We start from the raw sequence: 27,973 nt of genomic DNA, 5'->3' as shown, positions 1-27,973 counted from the left end.
TCATCTCTAAATGGTGGAGAGAGGATTGGAAGCTCGGCTGTTTGGACCACGCCCTTGCTCATAACCCTGATGCTCTTCAGCCTGTCCCTGCACACTTCCAAAGATCTGTGCCAAGGACTGCTCAGAAGCAGACCTACCTCCTCTGAAGTTCCCGGTGAAGTCTAATCTGTTAATATTAATTTTATGTGTCAGCTTGACTGGACCATGGGGCACCCAGATATTTGGTCAAGCATTATTCTAGGCATGTTCCTGGAGGAGGGTGGTCCTGGAGGAGATTAACCTTGGAATCAGCACTCTGAGTTAAGCAGATGGCCCTCGTACTGTGGGTGGGCCTCCTCTAATCACTTGAAGACCTGAATGGACCCAAAAGTTCTTTCTGCCTGACTGCCTTTGAGCTGGGAAATTCATTTTTGTTTCCTGCCTTTGGCTCTTTCTGGGTCTCAAGCCTGTCATCCTTCAGATGAGAACTACACCACTGGCTCTCCTGGGTCTCTAGTTTGCTGGATGAAAATCTTGGGACTTGTCAGCCTCCATAATTTTACATAGAAGTTATATACACATAAATATATGCATAATTTAATATATGTATATAAAAGCACAAATAACTGTGCTTTGTCATCTGTCATCCTATCATCCTATCAGCTGTGACTACTGGGGGAGCAACTCTTCCAGGTGGGGGAGGCCAAACCCCCAAGTGCGTTCATCTACTTCCCATAACACCCAGATCCCCTGGATGCATTCATTGGATTCCCAGAATATTCCAAATGAGCCCTGCCTCCTCGTACACTGTGAGTCTGCAATGCCTCCGTAAAAAGCATTTAATAACTCCAGGAATAGCTCCTTTCTCTTAACCTTCTCACTATGCTCCAGGCATTCCTCCAAATCCTCTGAGAGGCTGAGCTGCTGACTCTGAGTGGGAAGCAGGACCTCAGCCCCGTCTGAGCCCACCTCCCCTGGGGAGCCTTGGAGACTGGAGGGATTGGCAGCTCGTTCCTCAAGAACATGTCTGTCAAGGCCTGGGACTTTGTAATTCCTACACACTCATGTGCTATCTTGTCCCTGTTTCACGGATGCCGGCAGAAGACTTGCACTCCCAAGTCACAAAGGATTTATTCCCAGGTTACAGCAGGCAGGAGGACCCCATGCTTGTGCTGGTTTCCCAGGTCCCCCGGGTCCCACCCAGGCAATGCAGAGGGGCACAGGCAGGCTATGTCCATGTAGTTGTGGTATCGAAGCTGAAGAACGCCAGCTTGGGGGTCTGTCTCTGATAGAGCGTGCCTCTCTCTGCTCTTTGTCTCAGAAGGAGACAGCCCCTCACCCACAAAGGCTGCTTGTGGCAAACTCGGCCCCTGAGAAGTGGCCAGATGGGCAGTGGACAGCTGTATCCCGGCACCGACAGCCTCTCCCAGAGACACGACCCTATGTACCTGGCAGGATGACTGGGCCACCTGGTCGGGAATGGATGCACCTCGGTCATCAAGACACTGAGTCAGCATTTCCTGGAGCTGGGGGATCCCTCCGATCATCTCACCCACCGGCCCTGGATGGATATAGCCTTACGGCGTGAATCTATAATCCTAGTCCTCATCCACTCTGACAAGACTATCTGTCCTTGAGTGTGTGTGCATCTCCCTCCCTATAGACAGACCCAGACCAGCTCCCTGAGGACCTGTTTTTCAGCTGTATCTCCCTCAGACTCTGCTCGTTCTTAGACCCCACTCCATTCATCCTACTCATTTTATTTTAATTTTTAAAAGATTTTATTTATGTGTTTGAGACAGAGCATGAGCAGGGAGAGGGCAGAGGGAGAGAGAGAAGCCGACTCCCCGCTGAGCAGGGAGCCCGATGTGGGACTTGATCCCAGGACTCAGAGATCATGACCTGAGCTGGAGGCAGATGCCTAATGGACTGAGCCAGTGAGGGGCCCCCATTTGACTCATTTCAGAACAAGCAAACACACTCCCACTCCCCAACACACACACACACACACACACACACACACTTTAATGTCCTCCTCCCACTCCCAGGAAAGCTCGGCTCTAAGACATCCAGGCCCCAAGCAGAGAGGCCTTCTCGGATCGCCTGCCTTGGAGCGCCACCTGGTCACCCCCATCACATGGACCTCATGGCCTCACCTGCGGGACCTGTAACAGGCACAGGGCTCTCTGTCAATACCGCTGGGTGGGCGTCACCCCTGTCAGCATGCTGACCCCCTGCCCTGCGGCCAACACTGGCATCTTTCCCCAGGGCCCCTGCCTGCTCTGGCTCCTCACTTCCCTTCTCATCTCTACGGCAGCCACCTTGCTGGCTTTTCTCCACTGAGCACAGTGGTTTGAAGCAGAGGAATCAAATTATGTCATTTGCAGTTTTAAAAGCCTCAAACTGCTTCCTTTTCCACTTTGAACAAAAGCCAGAGTCTCTATCATGTCCTCAAACACCTTCCACCATCCGGCTCCCGCTCACCTCAGCCGCTTCATTTCCTGCCTCCCACCGGCCATCTCTGTCCCACATCGCATCAGCCTAAAAGCTCTTTGCCATAGGCGACTGGATCCCTTTGATGCAGGGTCCTGAAGCTGATTCCTCCCAGTGCTCGAAATGTCCAGACTCCTCCTCTTCCACTCCCTACGTGGCTGGCTTCTCCGAATCCCTCCATTCTGGCTCCAAAGTCACCAACTTCAAGTGGCCTCTCCCACCAGGTCTCGATCCTTGGGCATGGTCACACAGCCCCTTTCATGTTTGAAGGGACCTGATCCACATCTCTTCCATCTGTCTTGTCTGCCTCTCTCCCCAGATCATGTGCCCTGGATGGGCCACGTCTGTCTCATCTATGGCCATCTTCCCTGTCCCATGTAGCCAACCAATTCTTGCTGAAGGAAAGAAGAAAAGAATCTTTGTGGTCTTCATCAATGCCTGGGGATAAATGAACTCTCTCATCACAGTTCCTATAGCAAGATCTCAGCATGCAGGAGCCCTCTCCAGACCAGATTCGCCCAGTCCACCTACTCACTTTCCTGAAACATCCCCACCCCAGACTCATGTCTAAGAATATAGCATGAGACCTCAGGTGGGGAGAGAGCCCTGGGCCCGCCTGGTCTCTTGCTCTCCAGGTTTATGTTTGCTGGGAAACAAGGCGTGGTTCTGGAAACCTCCTTAGACCCTTTTGCCAGCCCTGGAACTGATCCTGTTTGCTGGGGTGGTCACAGCCTGACTCCTAGAACACAGGGTCCTAGCACTAAATATTGGGGCAGAGCCCCAGTCTGGAGATCATCGACCCTTGGGGTCAAATTCTGGCCTTGCTTCCAGCCGTCTGTTTGGGGACTTACCAGCTGCTACTACTTATCACTATTTCTACCTTTGCCACAAGACAGGGGTCTTCTCCCCAGGGACAAATCCACCAGTCTCCTTCCAGAAACACTCCTTCTCCAGCGCAAGGCTCCCTTTTGGCCAGATCCTATTTTGTGCCCAGCTTTGACTCAGGAATCCTTTTACATGGTAAACTGCAGAGCATAAAGTACTTCTGTACGAAGGACAAGATGCAACATTTAAGAACAGAAGATTGCAACAACATCCATGGACCTGGAGGGCATTATGCAAGATGAGGGAAGCCAGAGAAGAAGACAAATACCATGGGATAGCGCATGTGGAATCTGAAGAAGCTGACCTCCTAGACCTCAGAGTAGAATGGCAGTTACCAGGGAGGTGGGAAAAGTGGGGAGATGTTGGTCAAAGGGTACAAACTTGCGACTGGTAGATAAATCAGTCTTAGAGATGTAACGCACAGCATTGTGATTACAGTTCACAATGCTATATTATAAACTTCAGAGTTGCTAAGAGACTAGATCTTAATTATTCTCATTGTAGCAAAATGGTAAGTGTATGTCATGATGGAGATGTTAGCTAATGCTAAGGTGACAATGTTGCAATATATAAATGTAATAAGTCAGGGAACACTGTTGCAATATATAAATGTATCTAATCAGGACACTATTGGTATATATAACTGTATCAAATCAAGGGACACTGTTGCAATATATAAGTGTATCAGGGGTGCCTGGGTGGCTCAGTTGGTTAAGCACTGGACTCTTGATCTCAGTGCAGGTCTTGATCTCATGAGTTCAAGCTCATATTGAGCTCCACACTGGGAGTCTGCTTAAAAACAAAAACCAAGGGGCAACTGGGTGGCTCAGTGGGTTGGGCCTCTGCCTTCAGCTCGGGTCATGATCTCAGGGTCCAGGGATCAAGTCCCTCATCAATCCCTCATCGGGGAGCCTGCTTCCCTCTCTCTCTCTCTGCCTGCCTCTCTGCCTACTTGTGATCTCTCTCTTTGTCAAATAAATAAAAAATATAAAAAACAAATAAAAAACAAAAACAGAAACCAATCAACCAAATCAGCTGGTGTACAACTTGAACTTACACAATGTTGGGGCGCCTGGGTGGCTCATATAGTTAAGCATCTGCCTCTGGCTCAGGTCATGGTCTCCAGGTCCTGTGACTGAGCCCCATGCCATGCTCCCTGCTCAGTGGGGAGTCTGCTTCTCCCTCTCCCCCTGCCTCTCCCCCTGCTTGTGCTCTCTGTTTTTGTCTCTCTTTCAAATGAAGTTTTTAAAAAAGATAAACTTATTCAATGTTACATGTCAGTTATATCTCAATAAAAATAAAAATTTTAAGTCCAATAGTCCCCCACCCATCCCCGTTTTCCAGTTTCTCAATCCCTCTGCTCCTTAACCATTTCATTATCTTCTCCAGAAATTCACGACATCTACAAGAATGTATTTCATGGTTAGCAAGTGACAAGATGCCATGATTTGGAGGCACTGTCCTAAATGTTCTCCTTGCTTTGAGCTTCATAATTAATACATAACTGTTAGATGGGAAACACATTTGTGGGTTTAAGAAATGCAAAAATGTACACATCAAAAGGTTTTACCCATGCTGTCATACCTAATCACTTGCCAAGCATCCTTCCCTTACAGGCCACCACGTTGATGAGTTTCTTATGCAACCCTCCAGTGTTTATGCAAAACCCAGAAGATAGGAAAATATATTCCCATTTTTAAACCTTTCCTCACACAAATGATGACGTAATCCTGGTCTGTCCTTGCTTATCTTACTAGAAAATAGATTCTGGAGATTTTCCTATGCTCCATCCAGTTAAATAACCGTATCTCAGCTGAGTAGGATCACCGGGCTGGCTCAGTGTAGAACATGTCTCTTGATCTCAGGGTCACGAGTTCAAACCCCATGCTGGATGTAGAAGATTGTTTTAAAAAGAATTTTAAAAAATAGAAACAAAAGCTCGACTGAGTAAGTTTATTTTTTTTTAAAGATTTTATATATTTGTTTGACGGAGAGAGCACGGGGAAGGTGGAAACAGCAGAGGGAGAGGAAGAAGCAGGCTCCCCACCAAGCAGGCAACCCCATGAGGAGCTCTATCCCAGGATCCTGGGGTCAGGGTCCAAGGTAAAGGCAGATGCTTAACTGGCTGACTCACCCAGATTCCCCAGAAAAGGATAGGTTTTTAAAGGCAGAAAAAAGTAAATTGTTAGCAAAGAATGCATTGTGTTAGGCAATGCATTTGCCTGAGGGCATTCCCCTGAGGGAAACTGAGGAGCTGTCCCAACCACACTGGTGCCTGCCAGAGGATTCCAAGTTGACTGAGTAGAAGTCATTTTCTAAATTACATTTAGGTTACATTTGGTTTGCTGATGTGGGGTTTTAATACAAGCCCTCACACCTTTGCAAATTATCAATTCTCCTCCAGATACCCATTAGAGTTTTGTGGTTGCCTACTCCAAAGGTGCCCAGTACGCTGACATGTCTGAAAACCCCTGAAGTGTGAAAGAGCATTATGGGGATGTGGGATATGGATACTTTGGGGGCCAGACCTTTATCAAAGGTAGTTTTTTTTTTAATTTTATTTATTTATTTTTTAAGATTTTATTTATTTATTTGACAGAAAGAGAGAGATCACAAGTAGGCAGAGAGGCAGGCAGAGAGAGAGGGGAAAGCAGGCTCCCTGCTGAGCAGAGAGCCCGATGTGGGCTCAATCCCAGGACCCTGAGATCATGACCTGAGCTGAAGGCAGACACTTATGTGACTGAGCCCTCCAGGCGCCCCTCAAAGGTAGCTTTTGATGAGTGGATGCCTTAGTCCATTCAGGCCCCTATAACAAAATACCCGTGGACTGGATGGCTTATGAACAGCCTAAATTTACTTGTCACACTTGGAGGCCAGAAGCCCAGATCAAAGTGCGGGCTGATTCTGCCTGGGCGAGGGCTTGCTTCCTGGCTCAGAGAGGGCTGTCTGTCTCTTCCCTGTGTCCCCGCATGGTGGAAGGGGCAAGGAGGATCCCTGGGGTCTCCTTTTTTTTAAAAAATTTTTTTTACATTTTATTTACTTGACAGAGAGAGAAAGATCACAAGGAGGCAGAGAGGCAGGCAGAGGGAGAGGGGGAAGGAGGCTTCCTGCTGAGCAGAGAGCCCGATGCAGGGCTGGATCCCAGGACCCTGAGATCATGACCTGAGCTGAAAGCAGAGGCTTAACCCACTGAGCTACCCAGGTGCCCCTGGAGTCTCTTTTATAAGGGCAGCAATCCCATTCACCAGGGTTCCACCCTCATGATCCAAACCTCCCCAAATCATCCCACTGGGGGTTTCATTATTGGCGGGGGGAGGGGGGGGACAGGGGGGAGCACAGACATTCAATCTATAGCAAGAAAAATCCTGTTTTAGGTAACTCAAACTTTCTGTTTCTACACAATGCTCTGTGTCCTGTTAAGAAATCTCTGTCAATGGGCACCTGGGTGGCTCAGTGGGTTAAGCCTCTGCCTTCGGCTCAGGTCATGGTCTCAGGGTCCTGGGATTGAGCCCCGCATCAGGTTCTCTGCTCCGCAGGGAGTCTGCTTCCCTTCCTCTCTCTCTCTGCGCCTCTCTGCCTACTTGTGATCTCTGTCTGTCAAATAAATAAATAAAATCTTAAAAAAAAAGAAATCTCTGTCAATCCCAATATTCCAAAGATGCTTTCCAATGCCTTAATCTTTTCTTAAAGTTTATTCATTCATTCATTCATTTATGTAATCTCCACGCCCAGAGGGGGCCTCGAACTCACAACCCTGAGATCAAGAGTCACGTGCTACTCTGACTTAGCCAGCCGGGTGCCCCCTTGAAACTTACTGTTTTATATTTCACAGTTAGCTCAAAGTCATCTGGAAATTTATTTGCAGGTGTGGTAGGAGTGGGGGGTTGTTTGGGGTAAATTCTCTACCCTTCCGAGGGTTTTCTGGATGGCCTAAGAATTAAACTGACACGGGACAGATGCACAGGGGAAAACCAAATTTAATTCTGCACATGCAGGATCCCCATATACATGAGAGGTTCCAAGACAGAGAGGAAGGCTGAGGCAGGTCTCCGTGCCACACGGAGCTGAGGATGGGGCTGGGGGCCAGGGCCTCAGAGGGGAGCAGGGCACTAAGAACACGTGGTAAGTAGATGTCCGCCCTGCCGTGCAGATGGGGCCCTCAGATAAAACCTGTCTTGGGTAATAGCTCTAATTCTGGAAAAGAACCCCAGTTTGGAGTCTTCTAGGTAGTTAAATAAAGGGCAAAAGTTTCTCTGGGGCCTACAGGGTCTCGATTGCCTTCAGCCCCAAACAGTCTATGAGGCAAAGTGGGACTTTTGGGGGAGACCTGGTCTGAACCTGTTCAGGGCAATTAGCTCAGCAAGAGTCAAACAACAACAAGAATATCCAAACCCCCAAACCCTCCTTTCTCCACTGCAATGCGAGGTATGTTTGTTCCTGAGTCAAGTGAGTTTCTTTCCTTTCCTTTCCTTTTCTTTTCTTTCTTTCTTTTTCTTTTTTTTTTTTTTTTAAGATTTTATATATTCATTTGTCAGAGAAAGAGCACAAGCAGAGGGAGCAGTGGAGGGAGAGGGAGAGGCAGGCTCCCCGCTGAACAGGGAGGCCCGATGAGGGACTCGGGACTTGATCCCAGGAGCCAGGGATCGTGATCTGAGTTGAAGGCAGATGCTTCACCACCTGAGCCCCCCAGGCCCCAAGCGACTTCCTGGGTGTGTGTGTTTCGTACCCCTGTGCCAGTCTCGGTGAGAATGCCACCTTAGCGACCACCCCCCTCCCCACAGCCTCTCTGTCGCTCTGGACTCAGCCCGTCACCATCCTGCCCTTCCTGCCTCCTCTGGGCATGTGCGCGGCTCTGCCCTGCGCCTCCTCCCTCGGACTCCTTGGGAGGCCGCTTCTCCTGGCCCTTCAGGGCTGCGTGCATGCCACCCCCTTCTCTGACCTCTCCATCTGGAACAGCCCCGCGCAGTCCTCCGCATACTTGAGTCTCTTCGCAGACACCACCTGTGTCTGTCTTTGCGTCTTCGCCATCTCTCCCTCGACTGTGTGTCCAGAGCCGTGAGGAACCCATGACTTGTTCCCACGCCCTGCGGCCCTCAGGGCGGCGACTCCTCTTGGAATGAGCGAGAAGGAAAAGGTGCCTCTTCCACATCCTGAAGCCTGCATTGCATCTTCACAGTCCCCTAGAGGGCGGCCTACCGTGGATGCGCCCCCAGGGCCCGGCCCTGCCGGCTGTCTGGAGTTCTTTTTGTGACTTTTCCCTGAACTGAGCCTTTTCGCTACAGATTTAGAAAGAGAGACTACAAGAGCTGGAAGCCAAGGTTCACTCAGCACAAGGTGACCCAAGAGGAGTAATTCTTAGTCCCCAAGCTCGGTCTCCCCGAGGGCATGCAGAGGTTAACAGGGCCAGATGGCCATGGCCATCATGGTGGGGGTGACCCCAGCCCCCCAGGCCATAGCCTGGCACGCAGAGCCCTGGGGTCCTACAGCAGGTACGGGCTGCATCTCACGCCTGCAGGTCACGGGCACTGGGATAAATCTGCCCTGGCATCCCAGCCTTCCAAGTGTGTGTGTTTGATCCCCACTATTTTAATCGGAGAAAGGGAGCTTAGTAAGGAAAAGGCATCTGTATTCATTTATCATCATAAGGCTCCTTGCCTGGCAGATTAAAAATAGCCCGTTAAAATGCATGCATGCGTACTTACACGTTTTTGCCTTGGTAATATATTTACCCCAGCAGAGGATTCAGAAAATACAGAAAAGGGGTGGATACTGAAAAATAAGTCTTTTGCCCATGCCCGAGTGCCAGCTGCCCCATTCTCCTGTCCCTCTGGTCCAACCGGATTTCTGTTGTATCTTTCCAGAACTTTCCACGGTGTATTGCAGACGATATTGGGATGTCTTAGGTATCGTACTGTACGTAATTAGAGTCTACTGCTGTGGAACCGTCCTTCTAAGCATTTCACGCGTGTTGAGTCGTGTAATCTACACTTAGATATAATAGGAAATAATCGTGTAATAGGTTTAAAATTTAAAATGTATCCATAGACACGGAGAAGTTTCATTTCCACCCCCGTGCCCCCATCTGACATTCTGCCTGCCCTTGGCAGACCCTTGTGTCTCCTCACAGTATTTAAACAAACACCAGCAAATAGGGGTGCCTGGGTGGGTCCGTGGGTGAAGCGTCTGCCTTGGGCTCAGGTCTGATCCCGGGGTCCTCAGACTGAGCCCTGCATGTCAGGCTCCCTCGCTCTCCCTCTGCAGCAACCTCTGCTTGTGCTCTCTCTCTGTCAAATACATAAAATCTTAAAAAAAAAAAAAGGCAAATAGACCTATTCTAATTTTAAGTATTCCCACACAAAAGGTTAAATCCTCTTATACCATTCTGCATCTTGCCTTCTTCATTAAGTCCATACTCTGGAAAATTTTCCATTTAGGTAAACAGATCTCTTCTAATTCCTTTATTTATTTATTTATTTTCTTTTAAAGATATGCACAGGGCTGCATTATCAGGAGGCATCCGCGTTTGCTTGTCTGTTCCTCTCTAGCTGGGACTTGATCTGTTTCCCATCTGATAGGAACATTTAGCAGGGGAGTTTTACAAATCGACTAGATTTCCTTCCTCACCTCCTCCCCACACACAAATGCCACCTACGTCTTCAAAACAGAGGACTCCAGTCTGTTTTACTTAAGGAGGATGAAAGTCACCATCTGTTAATCCAATCTGCGTTGTGGAGGAAAAGGAAAATCGTCTCATGGGCATGACATCTCCTTTCAGATCCCATGGAGGGTAGTTCCTGAGGGTCTCCTACAGGGCAGCACTGGCATCCAGAGCTTCTCCCCACTGAGGTCCTGCTTTGCAAATGCCGTCTTTCTGGGTCTAAGAAGCAGGGGAGGCATTTACGGAAGGGACCCTGAGTAAATCACATGCTGCATGGGAAGGCTAGACAATCAAGCTTGGAAATTTGGTGGGAAGCCAAGAACAGACCAGCAGAGTGTCCCTAAAGTCATGTGAAACTGCAGCCAGCTGCCCCAGGGCCACCACTGTCTCCACTGGACACTACCTCATCCCCATTCTTGACCAATGGATGAAGCCTTCCCACTTCCCCCTGCACTCTGAATTTCCCCACATCCTAGCCTCTTTCCCACCTAATCAGAGTTCCAGGAGGAAGCATTTCAAGACCCCTACCTACCTCCCAGGGATAGGAGGAAGGCAGGTCTGGTCCCCTAGGCTTCCTAAAAAATCAGACACCAGCCCCTACCATAGTACCCAAGCTGGGGAACTACATCCAGAATAGGGTTGGGGCCTAGATACTGGGAAGCCCCCAAAATATCTGGCATCATCTATAGCATTTATAGGGGCCGTAGACTCACGCCCTGATACCAGGGACCAGGAAAACCCCTTCACAGCACAGCAGTCTTCGAGGGCCACAGACGTCTAAGACCTCTGGCAACTGCAACTTCCTACTTATTCGGTGTTTGGGTGTTTTGTTTTGTTTTGTTTTGTTTTAAGCACTAATAGATATTCAATTTTGCCAAATACTCTTTGCATAGATGGGATCATCGTACAATTTTCTTCCTACCTGCTCTGCAAGCCTGAAACCTTTCATGAACGGTCTCTGAACATGAGCCTTTTCTTCATTTAGCCATTATCTACTGCATTTCCAGAGTAAACTCCACTTGGACACAATATATTATTTTTTAAAATACTGCTGGAATCCATTTGCTGGTTTAGGTTGGCACACTCCGAAAAAAAACGGAGTTCCACTCTGAGCACAAGGCAGTGACGTTTTAAAGATGAGCTTCGCAATCCGAGAGCCTCACTGAGTGTCTTGACCGGTGGCGCGTGGGGCTACAGAACTGGATTTAACATTTTATTGATGTTTAATTTAAGCTAAATGCTGATACTTAATTCGGTTAGATAACTCGGAAGTATGTTTGGACAACTTGGGCATAGGGATTTACTTTTTCAGCTGTTTTATGAATTCTACCTATGGAGGAAGCATTTCCCTTAAAAATGTTAGCATCCGGTTTGAAATGTGTTCTAAACGCAAAGTAGTGGGACGCCTGGGTGGCTCAGACGGTTAAGAGTCTGCCTTCTGCTCAGCCATGATCCCAGGGTCCTCGGATCTGGCTCCCTGCTCAGGGGGAGTTTGCTTCTCCTTCTCCCTTTGCTCCGCCCCCTCGCTCATACTCTCTCTCAAGTAAGTGATTTTTTTTTTTTAAAGAAATGCAAAATAGCCCCTGAATTTTGAAGGCAGTACAGGCCAGCATCTTTATCATGGCCAATAACTGGGTCTTATTGAGATTTTTTTTTTTTTATGATTTCATTTTGACAGACATTGAGAGAGGGAATCCAACCAGGGGGAGTGGGAGAGGGAGAAACAGGCTCCCCGCTGAGCAAGGAGTCCAATGCAGGCTCGACCCTAGGTCCCTGAGATCATGACCTGAGCCAAAGGCAGACGCTTAACTGAGCCATCCAGGTGCCCCCTTAGGTTCTTTGAAATTGCTAGAACAGCTCACACAACTCAGGGGAACACTTAGGTTCAAAGGATATGATAAAGGATATTTACCAGTAGCTAGATGGAAGACATGCATAGGGCCAGGTTTGGGGAAAGGGTGTAGGGCTTCTGTGCCACTCTCTGGACCACCACCCTCCCAGAACGCCCCTAGCTCACCAACCCGGGAGCTCTCTCTGAAGCCAACCAACCCTCTAGGAGCTCCTGCAGGCTTCATTACGTCGACTTGATTGACTGACTCATTGGCCACTGGCTGGTTCCACCTGCAGCCTCTCCTCTCCCCTGAGGTCAGGGGGAGGAGGAGTTCCAGTCCTCCCATCCCACAGTTGGTCCTCCAGGCCGCCAGCGCCCGCCCTTGGGTGGCATCCAAAAATCACCTCCATAACTTAACAAAAGATGCATTTATCATCCTTATCACGGGAAATCCCAAGGGTTTCAGGAGCGGTGATCCGGAAACTGTGGATGATGGGAGAAATATGCATTCGGTCATCGGAGGGACTAAATATAGATTTCTTACAAATCACACTGCAATACTCAAACGTTCCTTTTTAAAAAAGGGTGGGGAGAGAGGTTGAGAGAGCTTCGTTTTTTCCATTTTCTTCTGTTCTATTCTGAATGCTCCATTCTGTTCCATTGTCCTCTTCATCTCGCTTTGTGCCAACACCACACTCACTCAAGCATGTGGTTTCATAAGCAAGTCTTTTTTTTTTTTTTTTAAGTTTATTCAAGTAATTTCTACACCCAACATGGGGCTCAAACTCATGACCCTGAGATTGAGAGTCGCACACTCTTCTGGCTGAGTCAGCCAGGAGCCTCTGCATTCTTGTGGTCATACAACCTTCCCACTCCACATTTCCAGAACTTTTTAACATCCCAAACTGAAACTCTGTATCTCTTACACACAAACTTCCACTCCTCTCTGCCTCTAGCCCCTGGCTGGTAACTACAACTCCACTTTCTATATCCGTACATTTGACTATTGGAGGGGACTCATACAGGTGGAATCCCTCCGTATTTGTCCTTTTGTGATCTGTGTTGTAGCAGATGTCTAAATTTCTTTCCTTTGAAACACTGAGTTTGGGGGCACTTGGGTGGCTCCGTCCGTGAAGCGCCCAACTCTTGGTTTCGGCTAAGGTCACAGTCTCAGGGTCCTGGGATGGAGCCCTGACCTAAGTCCGGCAGCATGCTGGGTGTGGAGTCTGTTTAGGATTCCCTCTCTCCTCTCCCTCTGCCCTTCTCCACTCTCTCTCTGTTAAAACAACAACTATAAAAAACAAACAAAACAAAGCTTTTGAGTTCTGGAGAAATTTATTATCCAGCAATGTGTGACTAGTACCGAGATGTAAAGAAATTGATGAATCTGAGAGGGACTACAGGAAGCAAACATGGCAGGACTTGGTATCCTGGATGTGGGAGCTGAGACAATCAGTGATACCCTCGAATTCTGGCTTCTGCTCGCTGGCAGTATGTGCTGCCCTGGGAACGACAAGGTTGGAGGAAAGGTCATCTGCTCACTGTAGATGTTTTGAGTTTGGACTTTGGTGTCATCCAAATGGAGGCACAGCGAGCACTCCCATACATTCATTTGGAGCGCGGAGGAAAGATCTGGGTTGTGGTCTAATCCTATGAGTCGCGGTCTATTCCTATCCAGTGGTTTCCCCCAATTTCCTTCCTTGTAATAGAAGGTTTATCTAGGCATATATCTCCCCAAATGAAGACTAGATTCCCCCCAGTCTCTGTTACAGCTCCGCATGGTCATGCAGCGAAGTTCTGGACGATGGCATGTGTGCAATTTCAGGGTTACTCCCTCGAAAAGAAGGAAGCATGCCAACCTCTCCCCTTCCCCTCTTCCTGCTGGGGGCAATGCCAACACAATGGTATGATTCGATCACATGCTGCATCCCAGACAGAAGCCCTTGTTGAAGAGGACAGAGCAATAAGGGGGACGGCTCCTTGAGAGGGTGGAGGTATCCTATCAACCCTGGATTGCTAACTCTTGGACTGCTAGAAGAGAGAAAAGTACATCATTATCTTGCCTGGGTCTGCACTGTCTCATATGGCAGCCCTTGGCCACATGGGGCTATTGAACCCTGGAAACGTGGCTAGCATCATATGCCGAAATTTTAGATGGACTAGATTATATAAAATATGTTCTTAAAATTAACACTTTCCTTCTATTTCATTTTAATGTGGTTACCAGAAAATTTAAAATTGCACACACGGCTCCCATTATCGTTGTTATTGGTCAGCCCCTGTGTGAGCCTTTGCTGAACTAGCGTCTTCAGTCGTGCACGGCTTCTGTACCCACTGGTGCCACCCGAAGTCTGGTGTGTACCAGATCCCCTAGCAAGAGTGGGTCATGAGAAGAGCAGGGCCTCGGGGAGAGTTTTGAGGGACTCAAAGGAGCATGAGTTTCGAAAGAAGCCAGAGAAGGAGCCCAAAGAAGCAAAAGGAAAACCAGGAGAATGAGGTCCTACAAAATCCCCGAGAACAGTTTCAGGTTGGAAGGAAATACCAGGAGCTTCAGTTCCCTGAGAGATCAGAAAGTTAAAAACTGGGGAAAAAAAATTGTTCAGAGTGGTGGGAAACCGTATTAGTTCGCTAAGGGGGTACATAAGAAAGTACCGTGGACAGCGTGATACAGAGATTTACAGAATTTATAGAAGTAAGCAGAAATGTACTTTCTCACAGTTGTGCAAGTTAGAAACCCCAGATCAACATGTTGTCTGGGTTGGTTTTTTCCAGAGGTTCCTCTCCTTGGCTTATAGACTGCCATCTTTTGCCTGTCTTTTCAGTGGTCACAGCGTGGCTTAACCTAAGGCCAATGAACTATATACTTAAAGATAGTTTAAAAGGTAAACGTTAGGCATGCCTGGGTGGCTCAGTCATTAAGTGTCTGCCTTCGGCTTAGGTCATGATCCCAGAGTCCTGGGATTGAGCCCCACATCAGGCTCCCTGCTCGGCGGGGAGCCTGCTTCTCCCTCTCCCACTCCCCCTGCTTATGATTCCTTTCACTGTGTCTCTCTCCATTACATAACAAATAAAAATCTTTAAATAAATGGTAAACGTTATGCTACATGCAGTTTTACCACAATTAAAAAGAACTATCATTTCTTGAAAAGTCAGTGAAAGATTCTTTGAGTGGGGGATACTGACTATCCAAAAAGAGGCAGAATAGCGAGAGCAACAGCAAGGATATAAGAAGAAGGATGTATTTAAAAATCACAAAACTAGGAAGGACTGGGATGGAAATAGAGTCAGCTCTGTGGTTTTAGGAGTCGGAGGGATTCCCAGCCGATGGCTTCTAACATCTCTCAAATAAAGGAGGCAGGTCATAGGCTGAGAATGGGGTGGGGGGGGGCTGGAGGCAGAAAGTGTGTCGGAGATTAAAGAGGATAAAAATAGTGCACTTGTCACCATGGAAATGAGAACAAGTTGACCGGGTGACAGCAGTGGGACTGAGGGCCATGTTGAGAGCTCATGGAGTTCAGCCATCACTTACTCACAGTGGAACTGTTCTCCCTGTAAGGTGACATTCTTTAGTGATGCTCAGTTGCCTAGGGACAAACTTGGAGAAACAAAAATCCTGGTGGATGGGCTATTTCTTCTCCAAGACTGGGGCCTTACAAAGGCAGAAGGGAAGGGGCACTTAGGTGGCTCAGTCAGTTAAGTGTCCAACTCTTGGTTTTAGCTCAGGTCATGATCTCAGGGTGGTGAGATCGAGCTCCACAAGAGGAGCTCAGTAGGGAGTCTGCTGGAGATTCTCTCCCTCTCCCTCTCCCCCTCTCCACCCTCTAAAATCAATCAATCAATCAATCAATCAATCTTAAAAAATAAAATGAAGCTAAGACAGAAGGGCAAAGGAATGTTAGATGCCTAATGTGGCAAAAGTATTATTGAAATGATGGGCCCTGGAATCATATCCAGAGGAAAGAGAGGGTTGGCAAGATGCGGGTTCCTATCAAGCTAAGAAAAGATCATGGTGGGCGCCGCTGAGAAAGCAAGGTGGAAGGAGGAGTGCTTGAGGTCCAAGGGGTGTGCAAAACTGAGCAAATGGAGTAGGGAGCACCATTAACACCCTCCCATCACGGGGCAAACAGAAAGACAATGATATTTTTACAGCTCATTGAGGTAAACAGATAAGCCTGCCACAGACAGAGGCAAGCAGGCACTCTGAAGGCTGAGGAGATCAATGTCCCCCAGCCCACCTGTGACCTGCTCTTGGCACATCAGTCGGGAAGCTCTTTAGAAAATGTCAGGAGGGCGCCTGGGTGGCTCAGTGGGTTAAGCCGCTGCCTTCGGCTCAGGTCATGATCCCAGCGTCCTGGGATCGAGTCCCGCATCGGGCTCTCTGCTCAGCGGGGAGCCTGCTTCCTCCTCTCTCTCTGCCTGCCTCTCTGTCTGCTTGTGATTTCTGTCTGTCAAATAAATAAAATCTTTAAAAAAAAAAAAAAAAAGAAAATGTCAGGAAACCATGTGGAAAAGGAGTGCAGGTGACCAGGAGGTGACAAAAAGGTGGTTATATCCAGAGAACATGCTAGGGGGTATTTCTTTCTGTCTTTTAAGATTTTATTTATTTTGGGGCGCCTGGGTGGCTCAGTGGGTTAAGCTGCTGCCTTCGGCTCAGGTCATGATCTCAGGGTCCTGGGATTGAGTCCCGCATCGTGCTCTCTGCTCAGCAGGGAGCCTGCTTCCTCCTCTCTCTCTGCCTTCCTCTCTGCCTACTTGTGATCTCTCTCTGTCGAATAAATAAATAAAATCTTTTAAAAAAATAAAATAAAATAAAGATTTTATTTATTTTACTTATTGGGAGAGAGAGAGCGCGCACCAGCAGTGGGGTGGGCAGGAGGAAGGGCAGAGGGAGAGGGAGAAACAGTCCCTGGCTGATCAGGGAGCTCCATGTGGGGCTCCTTCCTCGGATCCCAAGATCATGACCGGAGCCAAAGGCAGACTCTTAACCAACTGAGCCACCCAGGTGTTTGTTTCATTGAAGGCCAAAGAAGAACACTTAAAGTTATTGCTTTGGGGGACGCCTGGGTGGCTCAGTGGGTTAAAGCCTCTGCCTTCGGCTCGGGTCATGATCCCAGGGTCCTAGAATCGAGCCCCACATCTGGCTCTCTGCTCAGCAGGGAGCCTGCTTCCCCCTCTCTCTGACTGCCTCGCTACCTACTTGTGATCTCTGTCTGTCAAATAAATAAATAAAATCTTTAAAAAAAAAAATTGTTGCTTTGGGGTGCCTGACTGCCTCTGGTAGAATATGTGACTCTCAATCTCAAAGTTATGAGTTCAAACCCCATGTTGGGTGTAGGGGAACAAAAAGAGGAGGAGGGAAAGAAGAAGAGGATGAAGGAGAAGGAGGAGGAGGAGGAGAAGAAGAAGTTGTTGAAGTTGTTGTTGAAGTTGCTTTGATAGGGGAATTTGATTTGCTGCTTGTGGAACACTTCTAGAGGACTTAAAGGAAGGGTTTCTGACGACCTGAGGAGGGAGACGCTGGAGCAAGGTGGTGGTGACTGAGAGAGCCACTGTCTAGGAGTCTCCCTCCTAGATGGTGCCCAAGTCATGGGTTTCCATCATCTCAAGAAACCCAACTTCCCTGGGGAAAACTGAGATCTGGACACACAGGATCCTAATTCTTCCCCACTTCCATGAGGGTCACTACTGGAAATACAGGACACCAGCTGGGTAACCCCAACCGCAGAGGCTATTCCAAGTGCGAGCTCCCTGCTGGATGAAATCAACCCCACCCTTGGCATCCAGAATGGCGAATCCATTCCTCTCTCTCACAGTAGACAGAGGAACTCGAAGCTGTTTGCTTTCACTAGGGATGGCGTAGGTTTAGCCCCAGAGATACGTCTACATCCAAATTTCTGGAACCTATAAATGGTGTCTTACTTGGGAAAAGGGTCTTTGCTGATGTGATGAACTTAGGGATCTTGCAGAGAAAAAAAAGGAAAGGAAAGAAAACCCAGTTGTAAAAGTCCTAATATCCTAAAAACGGAGGTGGGGGGTGGGAGGATATTTGAGACAGACTGAAGAGAAGAAAAGCCGCCAGAGTGAGGCCCTGTTGATAATTCGATTTCAGACTTCTGGCCTCCAGGACCACAAGAGAGTAAGTTTCTGCCTCCTGAGTCACCGGATTGTGGTGAGTGTTCCTATAGCCCCAGGAAACTGCCACAAGTCACACTTTCCCCCGGGGGGTCACACTAATTCTCTGACTATTCTTTGAGATAATCAAACGGCATATATGACGCAATGCTGATAAGACCTGTAGAGCAGGAAGGAGCCAACAGGTACAGTGCATGTCTCACTTAACACACACATGCCAGAGCATGGGAGATAAACACCCTGAAAATCGGGGAGCCTGTCGCCTCAAGGAGGTTCCTGAGATTCAGGCTGTCTGAGGACAGTGGGAACATCCCATTCAGATAAAGCTAACTTCATTACTAACAAATGAGATAAAATCTCCACGGGAGGAGGCATTCCTTAGGCTGCTTTGTGCTCACACAGGAGGCACTTGTATATGTTGACGAAGGACTGCAGGTTTCAGATTGGACCTGGAGCATGTAGGGAAAGATCCGTGTGATATTGATACAACAGGGCTCCCTAAGACCCTTGTAAATCCTGAGTGGTGGGGGGAGAGGAGAATCCTCTGTGCAATATAAGCCCCTTTCAATCTTACCTGAGTTTATGCGAATGAGATGAATCTCAGTGAGCCCTTAGGTGGCTCAGTATGGGGCTGACTGCCTGAGAAACCAAGCCTGTGATTGGAAGGTTGGAATTTTCAGCCCCACCCCCAGGAACTTGATTGTGGAAAGCCAATGATTTAATCAACCATCCCATGTAACGGAACTTCCATAAAATTCCTAAACAGCGGGGCTCAGAGACCTTCCAGGTTGGTAAAGGCATCAGGGAGCTGGGAGGTGGTATGTCTATATGGAGGCTCAGCATCTCTCCTCCCATACGTTGACCTACAAGTCTCTTCGGCTGTTCTCTTGAGTTGTATCCTTTATAATAAATCAGTAATACTAAGTAAAGTGCTTTCTTTCCTTTTTTTTTTTTTAAGATTTTATTTATTTATTTGACAGAGAGAGATAACAAGTAGACAGAGAGAGAGGGGAAGCAGACTCCTTCCTGAACAGAGAGCTCTATACGGGGCTTAATCCAAGGACCCTGGGATCATGACCTGAGCCGAAGGCAGAGGCTTAAACCACTGAGCCACCCAGGTGCCCCTGTAAAGCACTTGACCAGTGCTGAGCCCCCTACGTAGTAGGTTTCCTAGGGAGACCAGCCAAATACTGGGTCACCTGAGAATTATGTTGGGCTCTCTCCATCATGAATTGAGCAATGACTTTTTCCTCCCTGGAATTAAATCTGGGGTGTTATTTGCTTTCTTGGCCTTCTCCCTCCTGCCAACAGCAGCATCTGTGCACCCACTGAATGGCCCTATTCACCGTCACGTTGACCCACACAATATTGCTTCTGATCAAGGAACCCCATTTATTAGGAAGTCGGTGGGCAGCCCATGTACCCCATCACCCCAAAGTGAGCTTCACAAAACAGAGGTACAGCCTGTTTGGGAAAGCATCACAGTGCCAGATGGGAGACAATGTCCTTGGTGTGGGTGTGGGGGCCCTACAGGATGGACAAACACTCGGAACCAGGGGCACATGCATGGTGCCAAATTATACCATCCAGGAGCCCTAAGGTATCACTTCTCAAGATCACACCCGTTGACTCATTCTTTCAATGCTTGTTTCCTCTTCCTGCCACCCTGAACTCTGCTGTTTTGGGGTTTTCGTGCCTAAAGGAACACACTTCCCCTAGAAAGCACAACAGAGTAAAATTGTGGGACTGGAGGCCGCCCCTGGACTATTTGCGGTATCTGAGGAGTGCGGCTATGAGGTCAGGCAAAGGGGGTGACTGACTGGGGCAGGAAGGAGGGAGAGACGCCTCTGCACCAGGGGCCAAGGAGGTGTGTGAGTGGCAGCTCGCGCCGGGTCCTGACTCCTCAGGCAGGGCCGGATGCCTGAGGCACGGAGACCCCTTCCCCTATAGAGCACAGAATGACAAGGAGGGTCTGTGCCTATCCCCTTTCCTGGGGCACAGACGTGGACAGGCACGCTCCTCAACCCTCACCCCCGCCCCATACCGCCGCGCTCACCGCTTCCTGGCGCCCCCCCCCGCCCCTCCCATCTCCGCAGGGCACGCAGTCTGCCAGACAGGCTCCCGGACCCGGTCCGACCACCCCACCCCACCCCCGCCGCGACTCGCGCGGCTGCTTCCCTAGCTTAGTTGCCCTTCTGGAAGGCACCCAGCGGCAGCAGCGCCCCGTTAGCTTGGCGTGGTGGAGCCGCCGCAGCCGCCACCAGGCCCCGCCCAGAGGCAGCCGCGAGCGAGGCCGCGCCAGGGACTACTGCAGAGCGCGGTGAGTGAGCAGGGCCAGCGGGGAGGGACCCAGGCGTCCCGGTCCCCGCCCCTACCCCGGGCAGGCATCCCGACCTTCAGCTTCAGCTTGCTTCCCGATTCCGTCACTCCGTTTCAGGGCCCCAGAGCCGGCCTAAGAAAGGACCCCACAGCCCCTCCCTGTTCTGGGCCTCGGGCAGACCGGCGCCTCGGGCCCCTCCCTTTTTGCCAAAACCGGGAATCTGACGCCCCCTGCCCCCCAGCCCGGTCCTCCAGGAGCTCCCGAGCCCCTCCCTCAATCCGGGCGCCAGGAATGCAGGCCAAAAATATCCCTGGGTTCCAGACCTGGGAGTCTCGGCTTGCAACCACAACGGAGCAGATGAAGACCCAGGAGTCCGAGCTTCCATTGCTTTTTGCTCCAAGAATCTGGGCCCCCAGCCTAGGCGTCCTTCGGAACCTTGGAGGCCGTGGGTCCCACTCGCACCGCCCTAGATACAGGCGTTTTGCTATCGGAGCCTTTCTCCTGCCCCCATCGACTGTGACTTCTGGGACCCAGGAGTCCTGCCCACCAATCCCTAACACCGCGAGCCCCCGTATAAATGAGGATTTGGGGACCCAGGAGTCGGGGGCCTCAGCCCAAAAGTCCCTCAAACCCTAGGGATCGGCAGCCTCAACTATTTCGCCTTTCAGAGACCCAGGAGACAGAGACCGTATCCCACAGATCCCATTAAACGGAAAGGCCTGGTCTCCCAGCCCGCCGCCACCCAGATGTCCAAGATTCCATCCGTCCTGGAAGAGCGGGGCTGGAGCAGACGGGGATGGGAGGGGGCCGGAAGAGAGAGGGAGAGTGGAGTGAGGTGAGACTGGGGTGGGGACCTGGGCTGGGGGCTCCGTCCTAAACAGACGCTAAACAGGCGGGTTGCCATGGCAACGGCCTTCCCCGGCCGCGCCTGGAGACCGAGCTAAGACCGAGTCGGGGAGGGCAGCCCCCAGGAGCCCCCACACCGCCAGCTGTTGTGTCTTCCTGTTTTGTCACCACGGCAACAGTGACCTCAGCCCTCCACCCCCATCACTGGCTTGGCGGGGGAGTCTCGGTCCATTTTATGCGGGGAGGGGCGTGGTCTTTTCTTGGCCCCGCCTCGGGGGCTGGGGCTGGGATATCCCTCCCGGTTCCGGGAGTCCCTTTCTCAGCCCGAAACCCGCGCTCCCGCCGGGACCCCGGCCCCGCCCCCGGCCCCGCCCCCGCCCCAGACCGCCAACCCCACCCAGTAAGCAAACCCTTACAGTCTGCAGCTGCTGCCGCTGCCTGAGAGGTGAGGCTGCGGGGACCCCCCGGCGTGGAGGCTGCGGTCAGGATTCCTGGGTGCTCAGGGAGGAAGGGGCTGGCGTCCCGAGTGTCTGAGTCTCTAGGCAGACTGGGGCATGGATCAGGACTCGGGTTCTAGAGACGACAGGGCTTGAGACCTGCACTCATACAGGTTATCCATCGGAAAGAGGAGGGGAACGGGAGGCCCTGAGTCCTGAGTCTGAGGAAGGAGCAACTGGGGGCCTGGACTCCAGAGTCTGAGGGAGGAGGGGCTGGGGCCCTGATTCCTGGGTCTGAGGGAGGAGGGTCTGGGAGCCTGGACTCCTGGGTCTGAGAGAGGAGGGGCTGGCGGGGGGGCCTGACTCCAGGGTCTGAGGGAGGAGGGGCTGGGGCCTAGACTCCAGGGTCTGATGGAGGAGGGACCTGGGTGTCTGGACTCCTGGGTCTGATGGAGGAGGGACGTGGGTGTCTGGACTCCTGGGTCTGAGAGGGTTGGGGACCCCTATGTGCCCTGGCTGAAGGGGGTTGATATCTAGTACAAGAAGGTCTTCAGGAGGGGAGGAGCTTGGAGTTGGAAGTTTGGGTTTGGGAAAAAGAATGGCCTTCCACGTTCCTCACTCCTCCATTGTGGGGACAGAATTCGAACTTTGGGCCCCAAACGCCAAAAAGGGAGGACTGGGAAGCTGGTGTCCTAAGCCAGAGAAGCCAAGGCTGAGGCCAGCGTCCTTGGGTTGCTGAGAGTGGAGCAGGCTAGGGTTTAGGGATGCGATTCTCAGTTTGAGCGACGGGGTGTGGTGTTTGGCATGGAGGCGGCGAGAGGGGATGGGCGTGGCCAGGGGAGTCCAGAAGCAGCCCGGAGAGGCCGAAGGGGTGTTTCCTCTCTCTCGGGCTGTCTCCGGCGGTGCATTCCTGAGTTCTGACCTCAGGCGGCGGCCGCCGGGCGGAAGGCGACGGACCCCTCCCCTCCGCGAGGTCCCTGCGCTACCCACCTCCTTCCTTGGGGCACTTCTGGAGTTGTGGCTCGCGCTCTTCCTCCTTGCCTACTTGGGACCCGGCAGTACCCGCTTTCTAGAACGCCAGAGTGTAGGCCGGTCCTGACTTCCTCCTAACGGGTTTTCGAAGGGCGTGTCGGGGGAGCACGAGGCGGCCGAGCCCCGGGTAGCACCTCCCAGGTGGCATGGGAGGCCCAGCCCCTACCCACAGACCTGACTTCCGAGGGGTGGTGGGAGGTGTGGCTACCAATCTCTGGCCTGGATTCCGACACCGCAGTTCCGCCTTCGAGGGGCTGGCGGGGCGGGGGCGGGGGGTGGTCAGCTAGGCAAATCCCAGGGGTCCGGCTTACCAGCCAGTGGTCTCTCACAGACCCTCGTGGGTCCAGGCTTCCAGCCCCTGCTCTGGGGACCCAGAACTCACATTTTGAAGGACACAGAAATTCAGGCTTCGGGCCTCACGTCCTAGGTGGACCTTCCTCTCCCAAGATCCACGAGCGGGGCGGGCCCTCCCGGAGGCCGGCGGGGGGGCGGAGGTCCCAGCACCGCCCCGCCTCCCTCCGCCCGGGTCCCCGCCACATTCCAGATGGCTGCGCTGACTTGAAGCCCTTATAAGGCTCGGAGACGCTGCGCGGGGCCTGGCCGTCCGCCCCCGCAGCCACCGCCCAGGGCCCTCCCGCCGGTCAGCCCCGCGGCCTTCCCCGGCTGCGGCAGGGTTAAGATCACTCACGCCCCCGCCCGCCCGCGGGCGTGCACTTTCTCCCGCTTCCCTCCACTCCCGCCCCCGCAGTTTGGGGATTGGGCTGGGGTTCCCTGGGGTCACCTCCAGGACCTCTCTCGGCTCGAGGCCAGATCCCCGCCCCGGCTGGGAGGGCGCCCGGCTGGCAGAGCCTGGGTGCGCGTTCGGGGCGAGCTCAGCGGCTGGCGGGTGGGTGGCCTGGGTCCCGGCGGGGCGGAGCCGGATAGAGCTGGGTGCTGACTCGCTCTCTCCTCCTCCCTCCTGTGTTCTGACCAGTCTTTTCCAGGTGTCAGACTTAATCCACCTCCAGAGCCGGATCTTTAGCCCTCGGGGTTCTTGGCAGACTGCAGGTGAGTGAGCCTGGACTCCGCGTCGGAGGGAAGAGGGTCTGGGGGCCCGCACTCCTGGGTCTGAGAGAGGAGGGAGCTTCCCACCTAGACTCTGTGTTGGAGGGAGGAGCATCTGGGACCTGGACTCTGAGATTCCCGAGAGAAGGACCTTGGAGCTGGGTTTCCATGGAAAGAGACCCAGACACCTGTTTACCTGGGAAAACAGTGTGTCCAGGAAATGGGCTTCCAGGTCTTGGGACCTCTTGCAGGGACAGCTGGGCAAGCTAGAACCTGTTCTACTGTCCGATAGGCCCTCCTGTGCCTGCCCATGGAAGGAGGAAGTTTTATTTCCCTGAAACTGAGAGAAGCCTTCTGAGCTTTTTAGGGGTGGAGGGCAACAGGGCAGATGTCAAAGGCCTGAGGGAGGATTTGGATACCCGGTCCCCAAGACACTGGGCCCTCTCTCCCTGAGGGTCTCTAGGACAAGAAGATAGAAGTTGTAGGTTCTGGAGGGACAGAAAAAAGAAGCTGATTTTCTAGACTGCAGGTGTCTGGTGAACTCAAGGCCTAGGGCCCAGAGTCCTGAGGTCTGAAGCTCTGTGACCAGACGTGAGAGGCCTGGAGATTTCAGTGGAAGGGGCTGGGGCACTGGACAGTTGGAGAATCTGGAGTGCTTGAGTTTCTTGGAAGTTAGGGAACTTGGAGATTGGACTCCATGTGGGGGAGGGGCATAGGTAGAAGGAAGCTCAGTGTCCTTGGGGGTAGTACTCCAGCCCTGTATCCCAGGTGAGATTGCGACGGAAGTCACGGACCCTTGATCTCTCTGGTAGAGGGTGGACTTGAGAGGGCATGTTCTCAAGAGCTGAGCCCTGGGGGACTGACGGCAGCTCTGAGTGTCGGGGTGGGGGGCGGCAGAGATAGATGGTTTTACAATGGTTGGGTTGCAGAGAGAGGAGAGGCAGCCTAGACTCCTGGGTTCTGACAGGGGAGGTGGGAGGTGGGGAATCCAAGTCCAGAGTGGGGAGGGCTCTGGGACCTGGGTGACCAGCTGATCCGCACAGGCTCGCAACTATCCCACTTTGAAAAGCCTGCACCCTGGGTGCCCCTCAGCTAGCCACCAGGTTACTTTGTGCCCCTGGGGGGAGGAAAGGCCGAGGGCCTGGATTCCCACATTTGGAACCTTCTTAGGACACTAAGAAGTCCCAGCCATGCCGGTGACGGTGACCCGCACGACCATCACAACCACCACGTCGTCTTCCTCAGGCCTGGGCTCCCCAACCATCGTGGGGTCCCCTCGGGCACTGACCCAGCCCCTGGGCCTCCTCCGCCTGCTGCAGCTGCTGTCCACCTGTGTGGCCTTCTCCCTGGTGGCCAGCGTGGGTGCCTGGACAGGGGCCATGGGTAACTGGTCCATGTTCACTTGGTGCTTCTGCTTCTCTGTGACCTTCATCATCCTCATAGTCGAGTTATGCGGGCTCCAGGCCCGCTTCCCCCTGTCCTGGAGAAACTTCCCCATCACCTACGCCTGCTACGCTGCCCTCTTCTGCCTATCGGCCTCCATCATCTACCCCACCACCTACGTCCAGTTCCTGTCCCACGGCCGCTCCCGGGACCACGCCATCGCTGCCACCACCTTCTCCTGCATCGCATGCGTGGCTTACGCCACTGAAGTGGCCTGGACCCGGGCCCGCCCCGGGGAGATCACCGGCTACATGGCCACTGTGCCAGGCCTGCTCAAGGTGCTGGAGACCTTTGTGGCCTGCGTCATCTTCGCCTTCATCGGCGGCCCCTCCCTGTACCAGGACAAGCCAGCCCTGGAGTGGTGTGTGGCCGTGTACTCCATCTGCTTCATCCTGGCGGCCGTTGCCATCCTGCTGAACCTGGGCGACTGCACCAACATTCTGCCCATCTCCTTTCCCAGTTTCCTGTCAGGACTGGCGCTGCTTTCTGTCCTTCTGTATGCCACGGCTATCGTGCTCTGGCCACTCTACCAGTTCAGCGAGAGGCACGGAGGCCACTCCCGCCGCTATTCGGACGTGGGCTGCAGCAACCGGCATACCTACTATGTGTGCGACTGGGACCGCCGACTGGCCGTGGCCATCCTCACGGCCATCAACCTGCTGGCTTACCTGGCCGACCTGGTGTATTCGGCCCGCCTGGTGTTCGTCAGGGTCTGAGGCTCTGACCATGACCGGCGCTCTCAAGTCCCTCTTGTGGGCCGAGGTTTCTTTTCCCAAGTCCTCCTTTCCTCTTCCTGGCTGCCTCTCTCCTGCCTCTCCTGTTTCCTTCCCATCCCTCCTGCTCTTCTCTGTTCCTTTAGCTTCCTGCCTCTCTCCTGTTGCTCTCGCCTTTCCTTCCTGTTTTGTTGGGTTGCCCACATCCTGTTTTGTTTGCCTCTTTCTGTGTTCACTTCTTCTTTCCTCCCTGTTCTGTCCCGGCCGCCTCTTTCCCAGTTTCTTTCTTCCAATTTCCTTGGGAGCTCTGAGACTTCTCTCTTCTCTGCCTCCACCCCACTGCCCCCCACTTCCGAAGGTGCTGAGCTCCATGTCCCACTCCCCTCTCCTGCAGCTGTTCCCTCCCTGGGCCTCCCAAGGGGCCTCATTGCCAAAGCATGCCTACCCACCCTGGCTGTGCCTTAGTTGGTGTGTATGTGTGTGTTTGTGGGATTGGGGTGGGCAGCTAGAGAATGCGGCTCCCTTTCTCCCAGTGAAGGGGCTGCGGACAGCGCATGTCCCCTTTTATCTCTGGAGGCCAATGATCTCCAGTGGGCATGAGGCTTCAAGCACAGGCCCCGGGTCTGTGGGCCTTGCCTGGCCCCCAGCCTCCCCTGAGATTGGCTCCAGAACTTTGGCCAGGCTTACTAACATCCCACTGCCTGGAGGCCATCTTACAGGAAGTAAAGGGTGGAAGCCTCCCATCCCAACTGCTCTCTGGGTTATCGAAAAAGTGGTGGCCAGCAAAGAACCATATGGTCTTAAGGACGACTGTCTAAGTGTTAGCTGGGGGGGGGTAGGGATATGGCCCTCCCATCTCAGTATTAAAAACAGCATATACTGCCTTTGCTGGGAGAAGAGGTTGGCCACCTGCCTGCCTTAAAGGCAGGCAGTATGAACCTGGGTTGGTTGGTTGGTTGGTTTTCCTTTTCTGGTCATAAGGGCAAAATGTCCTGGGTGGCCCTCTTCTAAAAGGGAAGTTTCTTTTCAATGTGTTTTTCTTGGGGGTGGGTGGGATGGGTAGGTGGGGGGTGCCATCGCCATAGAGGAATTGCTTGCTCAAGTGTGGTGCGCGAGTGCGCGCGCACGCATACACACACACGTGTGTTTCTGCATGCTAGTTGCTTCCTGTAGCTGCTTCCTGCTTCTCTGGGACTCACATGCGCAATGTCATATATATAAATGTATAAATATATATTTTAAATTTTTTTTTAATTCCCTGGAGCTTCTGGTTCCCATCAGTCCCTGCTGTGAACTACAGAGGGAAGACGTGTCCATTCCCTCACCCCACATCTGTGTTTTGTTTTTTTGTTTTTGTTTTTGTTTTTTTTACATCAATATAAAGATAAAAGAAAAACTGTGCTTGCTTTATTGCTGGGGAGGGCTCCAGGAGAGAGGGCAAGGTCCAGATTCTTGGGTCTGGTGGGAGAGGGAGCCTTGGACCAGGCCAAGACAACTTTGGCCTTTGGATCTCCCAAAGCCAGGAGAACTAGTTAGGATTGAAATGAATGAGATTGGGCCCTCCTTGGAATCCCATGAGCAACTCCAGAAACAGTGTCCCCATCTGAGTGCAACACTTTTTCCCCCCAAAATCAACTCCTCAGGTTCCGCATCTCAGTAATAGGCTCCCCAGCCTGCGAACCCAGGTTTTGGTTCTTCCCATCCACTCTATCTGTCGCTCACCAGACACTGTCTATCCTTCCTCAACTGTCCCCTCTGCCAGCTCCTGACCCAGCTCAGGTATCATTTTGTCCTGAGCTAGTACCCCAGGCTCCTTGACTAGCCCACCTCCTGCCCACTCTGGCCCAGGGGGATGCTTCTAACCTCTGACACTGCCCTCCCCTGCTCCAATCCTGTATGTGCCTACAGGTGATACCAGAGCTCCTCTGGACCTTGAGATCTGGCCCTGCCTGCATTCCCACCAGCTTCACCTTACGCTCAGTTCTAAGCTCCCTGACACAACCGGTCCACAGAAGACCTCGATAAAGAGCAAACGAATTACTCTTACAATGAGTCTCTGTTCTACAGAAGGCCCTGTTGCCTGAGGAGAATCACAAATACATAAAGATAAATCCGCACAAATCCCAGGATCAAGCAACCCATCTGCAATTACACCCGCAA

General features: G+C 51.9%; 1 protein-coding gene and 1 long non-coding RNA gene across 7 annotated transcripts in view; one reads left to right on the top strand and one right to left on the bottom strand.

Moving 5' to 3' along the window:
- The window catches only part of LOC101689225, a 31,166-nt gene extending 7,205 nt beyond the window's left edge, over positions 1 to 23,961 (bottom strand). For 2 of the 6 annotated variants that reach the window (XR_006605802.1, XR_006605801.1), the window contains exons 1-2: positions 22,996 to 23,961; positions 22,572 to 22,687 (exon numbers count right to left, since the gene is read on the bottom strand). This is a non-coding gene — a long non-coding RNA (translation initiation factor IF-2). Of the gene's footprint in view, positions 1 to 13,091; positions 13,350 to 19,350; positions 22,868 to 22,995 lie in introns of those variants that run through there. The other 4 variants (XR_006605803.1, XR_006605804.1, XR_001177407.2 and 1 more) reach the window with 4 other exon arrangements.
- Positions 21,535 to 26,001, top strand: MYADM (myeloid associated differentiation marker). The gene is made up of 3 exons (XM_013049591.2): positions 21,535 to 21,589; positions 23,587 to 23,660; positions 24,828 to 26,001. Exon 3 carries the CDS (start codon positions 24,848 to 24,850, stop codon positions 25,814 to 25,816), a length of 969 nt encoding a protein of 322 aa, XP_012905045.1. The 5' UTR covers positions 21,535 to 21,589; positions 23,587 to 23,660; positions 24,828 to 24,847; the 3' UTR covers positions 25,817 to 26,001.
- Positions 26,002 to 27,973: the final 1,972 nt, after the last annotated feature.

This window comes from Mustela putorius, unplaced genomic scaffold (assembly GCF_011764305.1).
Source record: "Mustela putorius furo isolate JIRA1106 unplaced genomic scaffold, ASM1176430v1.1 tig00000196_pilon_pilon_pilon, whole genome shotgun sequence".
NCBI lineage: Eukaryota > Metazoa > Chordata > Mammalia > Carnivora > Mustelidae > Mustela > Mustela putorius.
The sequence above is the reverse complement of the archived record's forward strand: the minus strand, read 5'-3'. Positions and strand labels throughout refer to the sequence as shown.